This window comes from Podarcis filfolensis (assembly GCF_964270895.1).
Source record: "Podarcis filfolensis genome assembly, chromosome: 1".
Classification (NCBI taxonomy): domain Eukaryota; kingdom Metazoa; phylum Chordata; class Lepidosauria; order Squamata; family Lacertidae; genus Podarcis; species Podarcis filfolensis.
Window position 1 is genome coordinate 109,054,731 of NC_139604.1, and position 13,673 is coordinate 109,068,403.

At 39.5% G+C, this 13,673-nt stretch overlaps 1 protein-coding gene across 8 annotated transcripts in view; it reads right to left on the reverse strand.

The window, feature by feature from the left end:
- Nucleotides 1-13,673, reverse strand: part of CEP128 (centrosomal protein 128) — a 221,780-nt gene that overhangs the window by 135,209 nt on the left and 72,898 nt on the right. For all 8 annotated transcript variants that reach the window (XR_014547550.1, XM_083611522.1, XM_083611526.1 and 5 more), the window contains 3 exons: nucleotides 6,497-6,673; nucleotides 4,747-4,806; nucleotides 2,105-2,297 (listed from right to left, as the gene is read on the reverse strand). Coding sequence is in view for 7 of the 8 variants with exons in the window: in XM_083611522.1 (XP_083467648.1) it covers nucleotides 2,105-2,297; nucleotides 4,747-4,806; nucleotides 6,497-6,673 (430 nt within the window). In the remaining variant the exon portion in view is untranslated. The remainder of the gene's footprint in view (nucleotides 1-2,104; nucleotides 2,298-4,746; nucleotides 4,807-6,496; nucleotides 6,674-13,673) is intronic.

The window sequence follows — 13,673 nt, forward strand, 5'->3', positions numbered from 1 at the left end:
GCAGAACTACAAAAGAGTTAGCAATGAGAAAAGTAACAAGATCCCATGGGGACATTTCTGTTGAATGTGTATGCAAATACAGAAAGCGCAACACTGAGAATATGAGAAGCCATATCTATATTTTAAAAGCGTGCAGAAAAACAAGGCAAAATGGTGGTGTTAATAGATTATGCTGGGTAATCGGGCATTTAGATAACAAGATCCCTAGCTTTGTTTCAGTTCTAAGAACTGACTGTACTAAATGCCCATTTCCCCAAAAGCAAAACAGTAGCTGAAAAATAAATTTTGGGGCTCCCTTCTTCACCCTATATATAGCTGATCACAACTCATTTTAATTAGCACGAAGCTTGCTTTCGGGGTGGGGGCAGGGGGAATTAACTTGCTTTGGAGAACGGATATCATTCACAGATAAATTTCTTCATTAGACATCATTAGGAATCATAAAGAGATTTCAGGCCATCTCCTGACATTTACCATATTTACATATATATGTGTGTGTTTTCTGCATATCCTTTGGGTTAAATGAGATAAACAACTCTTTGTGTGTCATTCAAGTGGGAGAAGAACTTCTTAAAGTAAGGAAAAGTGATAAGCATGTTCTGAACTCAAAAGGAACAAACTTCTGAAAATGCCGTCCTCTACTCTCATCTAATATCTGCCTCAATCCAGGTCACAGTATGCCTCCAACATTGCAGCTGGAAAAGTAGCTATTTCACTTCTTGTCTATTTTATAAAACCCCATGTCGCCCAGGTATTTTAATATTCTGAGACACAGCTCTTTGCAAAGCAGTAATTGCAACTTGCTAAGAGATCACAAAGCAAAAATGAAAAAATTGCATTATCAACCAGAATGCTCTCCAACAGCAGAACCACCCAACTTCAAGTGACTGCTGAAGTGCTGGACCAGCATCTAGTGTCAGTTTGGGGCAGAAAGAGGCCCAAAAATCTTAAAATGAATCCCAGCAAGACAGAGGTTCTGTGGATCTGCAGTTCCCACATCTGGGAATTGACACCATGTTCTTGATTGTGTAGTGCCTCCCATAAAACCCAGGTTCACAACTTGGGGGTGACTCTTGATCGTAAATTATCGCTGAAGACTCAGATGTCTTCAGTGTTGAAGCACAGCAATGGCCAGCTCCAGCTCATCCATCAGCTATTCCTGGACCAGGACAGCTTGGCTTCAGTTACCCATGAACTAATAGCCTCCAACATAGATTACTGCAATGCACTCTACATGGGCCCGCCCTTGAAAATGAGCTGGAAACAGCAGCTGGTATGGAATGCCATTTTTTAAAAAATGGGTAGTGAGGGAAGATCAAATTACCCTAATCCTCAAATCTCTGCAGTGGTGGTCTGTGAATTTCTGAGCCCCAAACAACTTAGGACCAAAGTACTAGGCAGAACTCCATCTCCAGGAGCTCCTTATTAAGACCTGCTAGGAATGCCCTGTTTGTTAACTCAAGCTTCTGCTAGGTGGGCGACAGCATGAAGAAAAGCATTTTTGGAGGTGGTCCCCTCCCTAATGAATATTTGGTTGGCCTCATTTAGGAACAAACTAAAAAACCTTTTGTTTAACGAACCTTCTTACTGACACTGCTACCTTTTGTTTGTTGTTAAAGTTTTGTAAGTTTTTTTTATTGTTGTTGTGTTATATGAGCAGCTGCTCTGTGCCGCCACAGGGAGGAAGGGGAGGATATAAGTATGAGGAAATAAATATTACCATGAACCCAGTTCAGCCCTTCCTATCCATAACATGCAGTTCAACAATATCTTGTGCTCTAACATCACTGCATTGTTGATTCCCCCACCCTTGCTCCACATCATTGGCTGAGGCTGTCAAAGTGTGTGCTTGTTTGTATGTGTGTTTGGAGGAAATGTGCAGAGTAATGGACATCAGAACATGAAAGAAATTGTGCTATATGTCATGGACGGTAAGGGAGGAAGTTGACATGGGGCTGCCATTTTCAGCTCCATGTTCCTGATAACTTGTATCTCTGCACTGCAGAACTGGAATGTTTACTGCCTGTTAGATAAATCAGGGTTGAACTGACCTGGGAAATTAAGAAGGATTTTGTTTTTAATGAATACGGCCTGTCAAGCTCACCTTTCCTCTCTTGGTAAACTTCATCCAGGAGCTGCTCCCGCTTTTCTAATTGGCCTAGGAGGTTTTGGTGCTCAGACTCTTTGCTCAGGGTCAGGTGTTTCAACTGCTCTCGGTTCTGCAGCAGCTGACGCCGAAGTTTCTTCTCCTTGGTCTCTCTCTCCTTCACTTCTCCACACAACCACTGAAGTTTTGTCTAGAAGAAAATGCATTTGCATAATACTTAACAAGAAAGGGCCTTTACTGCAGTCTTCCTCAACCGCGCTTCTACGGCAAAGCTTTGCCAAACTCAAAATGCAATAGGCTAAAAGAAGCTTTTCCAGTTTAAAGTCCTGCCAGCCCTGTCAGGGGTTCTTTAGTTGTGATTCCTCTGTTGCAACTCGTCCCTTCCAACTTTACAATTCTGATTCCCACCCCATCATTTTTCTCTCACCCCTCCCCTCACGCTTCATTAAAATTTTCATCAGTTTTGGTTCATGTCTTCTCAAGTGAGATGTATTCATTGGCCGGGTGGGATTCACAGCCCTTCTGCAGGTTTGCCAGGGCAGTTTACAAACCCCAATACAGGCTTTATCCAAGTCTGGCAAATTCTATTTCCTGTCAAGTCCTGAGGCTAAGGACAGATTTCAAAAAGTAATAAAATGGCTGAAAGCTGACAGATTCCATAATCCATCAAGGCGAATCTGTACACAGATTCAGCTTCCTTGATTCTTTCCTGTATGTAGAAGTATGCTGTAAATGGATACATCCTGCATTTGGCGATGCTCTTGGCACTACTGCATCAAAAGGTGACCACTACATTCAGCTCTGACCAAACCAATTACTGAAAATTCCAGTACAGTGGTACCTCGGGTTACAGGCGCTTCAGGTTACAGATGCTTCAGGTTACAGACTCTGCTAACCCAGAAATAGTACCTCGGCTTAAGAACTTTGCTTCAGGATGAGAACAGAAATTGCGCGGCAGCAGCAGTAGGCCCCATTAGCTAAAGTGGCACCTCAGGTTAAGAACAGTTTCAGGTTAAGAACGGACCTCCAGAACGAATTAAGTTCTTAACCCGAGGTACCACTGTACAAACTAACATGATCTGCACCTTCCAGACATATGTGGACTGGAATGTAGTTAGTCTTTGAACTTCTCTGATTTTTATGATTCAGTTATCAGCTCAAAATGTGTATTTCATGATAAAATACATTTAGAAGAAAATATGCTATTTGATTCTATTTATGTTGCACCCAAGTTTCATATATATTCATTCATAAGTCCTTTTGTCCCGTTTCTCCCCTAATGCGCAGGTTTTTTAAAACTAAAACAAAAACTGAACAATAATTCTAATTTATATTTATATTTAAACAATTAAGCAATGGTTTAAAAGAGACTGTGGCTTATTGCGGCATGTGAACAAGGACCACAATGCTATACTGAGCATAAAAAATGAACAATATACTGATAAATGTTTCCTGGGTGGATATCTATGCAAGTAGATCACTAATGGCACAAATACAGATGGTACAGATCATAATTCCATGAAAATTACCCTGAATCCTTAATTTCTTCAGTCTGTTTATGAGAGTAAATACCTCAGTAAGGGCTAGCACTTGTTTGCCATGCCATTTCATTAATCTTCCATTTGTCATTTAGGTACTCCCGATATTAAAATGCCGCGAGCATGTCAAAGTCCAGGATCTAAAGAACACTTTGAAGACTATGAAAGTGCTTCCTCAAATTCGCTGGTTTTGCTCAACCCCCATCCCCAACCAGATGCAGTTCCTCATGCTTAATGGGAGGTAGCACCCCAATTTCCTTGAGATTTAGGAGCAGTTTCTAAGAGGCTACAGGGAGTTGCTTCAGTAAAGGGGGCCTCAGAAGCTTTACTGTGCATGTGGGCCTCACCCCACAGTAGTCAATGCCTTTGAGCTCTTTAGAGTGTTCATCTGTAAATGCAAGGAACTCAGGCGATGAAAGAGCAAGTGAGTAAAGCCATATTTCTTGCAAACCAATTATTAAGGCTGTTTGGTTTTGGGGTGCAAACGGTATTTCCAAAGGCCCCTTCATTTCAAGACTCACCTACTAATAACTAAAAAGAACTCAACTGGCAGATTTATGAATCAATTACTACATGTACTCTGAAAGGTCTTCTTGATACTTGCACCTAGAGTTTCAGCATCAACAATCTGAATAGTGACTCGGTTTCCTCTATAGCCATTGTCCTCCAATTCAAACTCTTATCTCCAGTATTTATGGCAATATTCACTCCTGGCCCATGTGCATTACAAACTAGCCCATCAATAAATTCAGGCAATCTTGCTAGCAAACAAATGCAATTTCGCCCAAGTCAGACGGTCAACCTTCCTCCCCTCATTGTGACCCTAATATACTATGGGGATAGGTCTTGTCTCATGAAGCAGCAAAAAACGTCTTTCAGTGCATGAGAAATTTAAGACGATTAAAAGATACATGATAAAAGTTGCTTACAAAGTTACCAAAGGGAAAAGAAATAGCAGAAGTTACCAATCACTGGTTTGGTCTTTTATGCCAACACAGTGTACATGTAAGAAAGATGCATTCTGTGCAATGTGCCCTAAACACATTAGGGATTAAGAAATGTAGCTAAATCTTAGCCTAATTGTTAAAAAGCAGTATTTACCTTTGTTTCTGCCAGCCATCGATGAGGGTCATTCTGTACCCCAGGTGTAAGTGATATTGCCTAAATCATATTTGAAAATGAACAAAATGGTACATTAATACACAAGGCTAGGTAAAAATGCCAATTAAAATGCCAATTTTAGTCTAAGTAATTTTTCAATAGATCTGAGCAACTTATTTCTGTAGCAAGCCTAATTGTTGGGTATAGTAGGACATCTCCCAGAAAGAGAGACTTTTTTTGTAACCTGAGGAAAGGCAGGAGGAGAGAGAGAGCTTATTTATTTATTTTACACAAAAAGTGTAACAACAGAAACCTCAATTTAACCATTTGTAACAATTTAATTATTTTATATATATAATAATATAATTGTTTGTGCATGACTTTGTAGCAATTTATTATTGTCATTGTGATGGTGGTGATACCATCTTGTTGTTGTTGATTAGATTTGTCACTTTTGTTCCCCTGATGGATAATATTTCAAATTATGTAAAAAAATAAAATAGAAAGGGCAGCTTTTAAACTACCTCTGAAAGGGTTAAGAAAAAGTTAATCACATGCTGCTATAAATAGGTTTTTATGAGGTTTCCCTGACATGCTTCAGAAAGGGGGGGGGTTGTACCCAGTGCATGTGTAATAAGAATAAAAAACCTGGTATACTTTTGGCTTGTGTGCATGCTTATTTTGGTTTTTTAATAGTCATTAAATATAAAATTTGATGATTTGCACTCAATTAAGTTCCACTCAAAGTAGCCCACTGAAATTATTGAACCTATTTTTCACATCAATTAATTTAAATGAGCCTACTCTGAAGTATGACTAGCATTCGCTTCATGATCCGCTAAAGCAGCATGGCTACATTATGTGTGTCTAGCGTTGGTAAGCATCATCTTTCTTAAGAGCACAAACTGCTTGACACAAAAAGGAAATCACTCACAGCACGAATGGGCTAGGGCTATTGGATCCTATTTCAATATACAAATATCATTTAGAAAGGAAAACAGTGAGGTGACTGTTGTAAGAGCAGCAAACTATGTTTTTCTATGTGCATTTCGTCCCACCCTATTCTTTTGAAACATTTTGTGTTCTGAATTGCTGTAACATGCCCTGGGACCTTGTAGAAACAATAGCAATAATAACAGCCACAGTCTGTCAGAGAGGTTATGCAACACTGGTCAGGAGCAATAGGCTCCATTTGTCACAGGGACCCACTACTAACCTAAAACATGCACTTCTCTTAATGGCACGGCTTACACACACAGCAGATAAGATAGTAAAACTGTTCCAGGGCTGTATTGGTTTATAGTATAGATGGGAAGATCACATGAGCAAATGCTCAACTACACATTAAGCTTCCTGTATACAGAAAATTAGATGTCAGGAAGAATTCTTGTCAGCCTAAGCTTTTCTTTGATGTACCAGCTTTATATGTAAAGGGTTTTTTCATCCAACCATGCAATCCTTGACCTGCAGTCTTAAATTTTACTACCTCCTCTACTGTTTGCATGAGCTAGGCTGAATAAAGCTGATGGTATCAGCCAACAAGTTAGATACAAATGAATTATTGAGACATATTTCTAAAATAGCAATTGCATTTTTTTTAAGGCAGAAGATTATCAAGTGCAACTCCTAATCTTCTGTTTCATAAAACATCTACATCAAGAGTAAGTTTAGCAAGCAGCCATGAATAAAATGTTATGTCCATGTAATTAACAAGATTAAAATCTAAGGCCAACTGAAAACTCATAGTTACTGTGAATTTCTCCACTGAATCCCTTGCGAGGACTTCACAAGCTGCATCAATTTCACTTCCTATCATAGAGAGGATGGATTCCTGTTCATTTTGCAGGCTTCTCAGTTGATCATGAAGATGTAATCTGTCTTCTTCTATCCTTCTTAAGTGATCATCTTCTCCCAATGTCCTTTTATTCTAAAGCAAAAAATAACATCATATGAACTAAAAGTTCTTCTGTCAGTTAATATCTGAACTTCCAAAACAGTGAGAAACCATAACGCACAAGCACATCTATGCTTCTGGGGAGGGTGGAGAGAAATCAATGCTGTGCACTTGTCATAAGGAATAACTGAACATGCTGTGCCCAAAATAGCCTACAATTGATGGGATGTGTCCTTTTGCTAGAATTGCATTTGGTAGTGAAAAACTTGACCAAGAAGGGGTATGAGAGAAAAGTGCAGGGGAGAATAATTTTTAAGTTGCCACATTAGCAAGTCAAAGTCAAACGTTCAGCAGAGTTGCTCTGTCCACACTACAGTCAAACCCCAAGGAGCTGTCAGATTGATTTCATTTAAAACTGCATACCAAAAGAACAGTTCAAGCATCCAAACTCCTTCTGCAACTTTCCTGACTGCAAGTCAGAGACACGTAGAAACAGAAGTAGGAATAACTTGTGTGATGATTCCCATTGGAAAATACGTACAACTTTCCTTGTATGCATGGATCTGAGAAAATGGCATTTCAAAATGAAAAGCAAGCCTTATGCCCATATATTACATTGGATTTTCAACACTTATTGACACTCCCCCCCCCCCCCGCATTTTAGAATTTGAGATCAGACCCTACTGCATCCCTAGATCAAGGAGCCAATGGGATCTGATCTGGTTCAGACTGGCCTGAATCAAGTCAGCCTGTTTCCTAAATTGTTTAGTAAACAGCTTGGCCTAAGCAGAAGAAAGTCAACTCAAGTCTGGGGGATCTCTCCCATCATTAACAGAGGCTAAAGGTTAAGACCTATAAACTAAACAGAAGATACCTGGAGGCATTGAGAGATGGATGAGACTTAGACACATTGATTCAGATTTCAACATTTTTGCCCAGGCTTTCAGAGAATAGGAAGGTGAATTGGGCATCTGTATTTCTATTACTGCTATTGCATTTATTTCTCACTGAATTTGTTAATTCCCTCCCTGCAGTTTTAATCTTACTGTCTAATTTTTTGTTTGACTCTGTATATTTCTTCCCTTGGACCTTTGGTCGAAAAGGGCGGATTATAAACACTACACTAGTAAGGTAAGGTAAAAAGGTGAAGGACCCCTGAGCAGTTAAGTCCAGTCAAAGGCAACTATGGGGTGTGGCGCTTATCTCGCTTCAGGCAAAGGGAGCCGGCCTTTGTCCACAGACAACTTTCCAGGTCATGTGACCAGCATGACTAAACTGCTACTGGCGCACAGAGGACAGTGATGAGTGCCAGAGTGCACAGAAATGCTGTTTACCTTCCCGCCACAGCGGTACCTATTTATCTACTTGCACTGGTACACTGGTTCACTGGTTGACAGAAGATGGGACAGAGCAACAGGAGCTCACCCCATCGCGTGGATTCAAACTGCTGACCTTTTGACTAGCAGTAGAAGTAATAATAATAATAATAATAATAATAATAATAATAATAATAATAATATCTGGGTTGCTGAAAATGGATGAAAACATGAAAACAAGGGTTTCACTGCTATCAACATGTTCTCTGCTAAAGGCCTTAATCCATTATTTGTGAGCAACTACAGCCAAACAGATTCCTAGAACCCTATAATTTTAGGCCAAGTATGCTACCGGCAAACACCAGCCTAGTTAATTAAAGACCCCACACTCACCAACATACATACACAACAAAGGCAGAGGGGTGTATTCCTCCAGGAGGTCAGGACCTTTCCACTTCAACCACTGTACAGTATTTATTATGTTAGTGGATCAGAGTTAAGCTGGCATTTGAGTGCTAAGGAAAGTTGAGCCAAAGTGGAAAACACAACATCAGGGAATAAATGAGTTGGAAAAGAGCCAGCATCACTTAGGCAGCCTCAGTCAGAAGCAGTAGCACGCAGGGAGAACAGGATGGGAGCCTTTATTGTAGCAGCTTGGTTTGCCTTTATTTCTTTCAGAGTTGGCAAGGAGAGTCGCAGTTGTTGGTCTTCTTTGTAAATTCTTCCATCTAGCAAATAAGCAGAACCTAGAGAGCAAATCCTGCCTAACATCTGAAGATTTATCCAAAAGCAAAATGATTTAATTTTACACTTCATTGCTGAGGTTTGCTCTCAACTGACATCTTTCATCTGAGATGACAACTGCCCGAACCACACGACGGCTTAGTTTAAAGCGTCAGCAAAATATTAACAAAGCAACCCTATCCCTGAAATATAGAACTGCAGCAGCAGCACCAGTGCAAGGGGGAATAATCAGGGCCATTTGGGACATGATGGGGGAAGGAATGGAGCTCATTCAGAATCCTGTCCTTTGGTCTCTCTTCAGTGGCATTTTCTGCACCTGCATAATAAATTTTGCCGACGAAGGGGGGGGGGGGAGAACCAAATTATTGGCTCAAAGCTCTGCCCTCAAAAGTTACACAGGACGACACAATTCCAAGTAATTCAGCAGTCAGTCACAGCACATTATCAGCAACATATAAGCCTCAGCTAAGAACACGGACAACACCACCCTGCGGCCATATCCGCAGAACCAGGAATATATGATCAGGGACAGTGATAGGGAACCTTGAAGAAAAGAAGCATTTTGCACAAACAATTAATAGCCAAGGTCAACAATGAAGGAGAAACAAAGAGAAAGAAAACAAGGGATTCGGGGCCACCCACTGGAACAGCAAGAATCCTCCTCTCCTTCAATTTTTCCACCTTAGTTGGTCATTAGAAGAACTTGTAACTAAGAATTAGTACCAGAGTTTGCTTATTTCTGACTCCCTCCTAAATGGTTTTCTCTTTTACATTGCCTTTTTAGATTGTAGGCCTGAGAGCAGAGACGGTAGTGCTTTCTAATCCACCCCGGGGACCTTTTTTGGGTGTAGAAAAGGGCAAAAGGATCTGTCAGTGAACCAAGAAGACTGGCCTGCTGCAGAGCAGGTCCACCCCCACCCCAAGTCCCCAGTAATAATGAATCTAAACAAATCAAGTTGCACAACACTTCGGTTACACATTTTGCTATCCTAAGTCAAATTGCTACTTATCTTGGGTTAGTAAGTGTCCCAAAACAAAGTCATGTGTATGGTGACTGAAAATGAGCACTTAAGTCTGTTTCCTTGGATCACTTTTTCATGTGAAAAACACCATGGTCCATTTTTACTCCAGTATTTTCCACTAGCTGGGACAACAACAACAAAGCACCCCATGGCAAAGATTAATAGAGTTCTTGGGGTATTTTGTTGCCCAGGCGCTTTTTTTTTCTTTCTTTCAAAAAAAAAACTTTGTATGATTATTTCAACCTGCTTTCCTGATCACTTTTTTTTGGGCGGGGAATAACAGGTTATATTGGATGTGAGGGATGGGGAAGCAAGTACAGGAATCAAGTGATTTCTTGGGATATTTTACGTCCCAGACACTTTTAGTTTACAAGAGGAAAACTGTAAATGGTGTGAAGCTAAAATATGGAAAGACAGTTTCCTGTGCAGGTGACAATACCCTGGTAACAACACACACAAAGTAACAGGCTGTTTTTGACTATGTAATTTCTATTTCAAACACAATTCAACATACAATTCTCATGAAGTGTAATTCCATAGACCAACACATCATGCAAACAGAACATATCAAGAGAAATTAAAGTCCAATGGATGGTCAGGAGATAAAGTCCATTCAGTTCCTAAATCAGTGACAATATCCTAGCACTGAAGCACTGTGCTGTATAAAGTCTGCAGCAAAATGCACACTCGATGTAATTAAATTAAAAAAGCCTCAATTCTGGCCATACATTTTAAATAAACAGAGCACTATCACCACCAATAATGCTTCAATTTTGAAAGCAGGGAAGTAATTGGCAGGTACAGCAAGAAAGTCTACAAACAGGTGCATTGAAGGAATTGTTATTAGGCACTCTAGATCAGGGAAGCCATTTGACTATAGACCAGAGCAGCTCACACTGTCTGGGAAAAGATGATTCCACATATATCTTCAGCTATTTAAATGAAAGAAAGGTTTGTCTATACCAGCACCAACCAGGGCACGTTGCCGACTTTGAAAGTGCTTTGACCCAAACAATAGGCCTGCCCAGCAGCTGGTATCAGATCCCTCACACAAGGTGGGGCGGGAGAAGAAGAATCATGTATGCGTCGCTATGTTACTGGGGGAAGGGGAATAGCACAAAACTTAACATTAAAGCATCTCCTTAATAGAATATAAGTTGCTGAAAGATAGAGTTAAGGTAAAAGAAACAACAACAACAACAACAGCTGTATACCCTACTAAGGCTTTTTGATGTTCTTGAAATAATATTTATGGTAACAATATAAGCTAGAAAGAGAAGTTGAAAGGAATCAAACATCCTGTCTACGGATGAGGTTTCTCCCAATTCTAGAATTCTTTTCCTTCTGAAGCCTAAGATATTATCTGGTCATATTTTTGGCCACTAATGAATACTTCATGTTGAAACTCATCTGGCCTTTGTGTGCTCACACACACACAAAGTCTACTTTAATTTGATTTTTCAGCAGAAAGAATAATAGCACCAAAGAACCTACAACGTTTTCTGTGATCCAATAGAAGTCCCAGTAAAAGCCAAAACTTCAGTGATAGTAGACAATAAGTGATTACTTATCATTGTAGCATAAGAAGAGCCCTGCTGGATTCGAATGAAGGCCTAGTCAGTCCATGTTTTCCATACTGACCAACCCAATGCCTTTGGGTTCTCCCAAACAGGAGAATAGCTCAATTCCACACACAAATACAGAAATAAAATCATTGACGATGGATCATCATCATGATGGTCACTTTTAATATTCACTGGATGCAATGGGGATTGTGACAATTGATCGTCTCCTGCATTTTAGACACTGATGTAACACTAAAATCTGCCCAATGTTATAATGGAAGCGGATGTTGCTGCAGGATGGAAAAAGAGAAGACCTCAAAGGGATTTCATGTACGTCATATAATCGTATTTGCCAATTGCTCTTATAGACTGACTTGTTTGTTTTAGAAAAGTACAGCCCTGTTATGCATGTGGGGAGAAACCCCAAAGGCTTTCGCTTGCATATTTTGGATGGGGTCAATGGTTCAGTTTCTCCCAATTGCTTGTGAGGGACTTTTTCCCCTACAACATTTAATAAGTAAAGTTAAACAGCTCTCAAACAAAATGAAAAACAGAATGTGAACACTCGTTTGACATTTTCTCATTTAATAGATTTTTCTTTGACATTATAAAAGAGCTAGTCCTGAGCAGCTGCTCAGATCAGATCCAAAGAATACAACCGTAAGGATCCAATCATCTCTTGCTCTCTCTCTTTTCCCTTTTTGTTTTTTACCCAAATAAATATTTTGATTTGGTAAAAATGGAATCTGTGCTCTCATGTTCTCTCTTTAATTATGTCCATGCAGCAAGAAGAGTCATCAGAATGCCTGTCATCAGAAAGTGCAAATCCAAACACAGCTTGGCCGTGTCAGTCTTTGGGAACGGAAATGGTTGGTATGCACCGGCACAACTTTATTTCCAAGCCAAAGCTTTAAGCAACCTTTTGGTTGTATAATGGCCTGGAGAACACAGAAAACCATAAGCATCTTCTATTGGGGTGCTATCTCTGAGTCTTTCAAATTACAGGATGAACCTACATTTTATTAAAAGAGGGCAGAATGTTTTTGTTCAAAGCTTTCAACTGGAACATCACATTATTCATTTGTCACGTCCTGCTAATATACTTGGAGCCCGTTAAATTCTGTCGCCTATTCCTGCCACCTCCTGCAGAATGTTTAATAAGGAATCATGTTCAAAAGCATTACCAGAAGTTTTAAAGTAGAATGTGCTGGTGCAGAGTAAAGAGGTTTGGTGTTACAAGCAGACAAAGCACATCTTCTGCAATGCACAGCTTTCTTGGAAAACACCAAAAAAACAAGGAATAACATGCTTGGAAGAAAACAAAGAACAGGCGAAAAACTGGTGACTAAACAAATGAACAGCAGAGAAGGTGGCAAAGCTTTTAGTGCACAACAGATTTAATAGGGAGCAAACTGAAGTCTTTTAGAGAAAAAGGTTGATATGCACAGAGAAGTCAAAGAAAGGCAAGCCAGAAAGACTTCTTTAAATGCTTGTTTGGTGTGCAGAGTTCAAGGCGTTCTGATCACTCCAGTACTTCCTGCAAAACTTTAGATATGCTCCCCCTCCATGGGATCAGATTCAATTGGGATTGCAAAGGTTTTGTTCACTTCAAGGTTAACTTGGGGAACTCCAGTTATCCCCCCACATCCAAATGAGGTTGAAGCTATCATTGTAGCAAGAGGGAAATAATTGCTCAGAAAGTGTTAGTGTTGCCCCAAAGAGACCTGTTGGAATGTAATGTAAAAGTGCTGTCTAAAATGTATAAAATATTATTGCAATGGGAGACAAAGGATGAGCAAGTAAAATCTTCAATGATACATTGGTCAATAGATATTGGTCGTTATATAGACATGGAAGCATGGGAACGACTGTGGAATATGGATATAAAATTTACAGCATGTTATGGTTTAAGAGAAAATGATATGAAAATGATATATTGATGGTATCTAGCACTGAGTAAACTATCAAAAATGTATAAATCTCAATCAAATAAGTGTTGGAAATGCAAAGAGAAAGAAGGTATTTTTTATCATATGCGCTGGTCTTCTTGTAAGGTTAAGGCTTACTGGGAAATGATATATAATGAAATGAAAAGGATGTTTAAAATAACATTCGTAAAAAAACCCAGATGCTATTCTCTTGGGAACTATAGGGATAGAACTACCTAAAATGTATAGAAATTTATTCATGTATGCGACTGCAGCAGTAAGAATGTTACTTGCCCAAAAATGGAAAGAAGAAGTCTCAGCAAAGGAAGAATGGATACAAAAACTTGTGGAATATGCAGAAATGGTGAATAAGAAATCAAGATCACAAACTTTTTATAAAAGAATGGAAATGGTTTATTGAATATTTACAGATCAATTGTAAACAGAGAAAAACATTG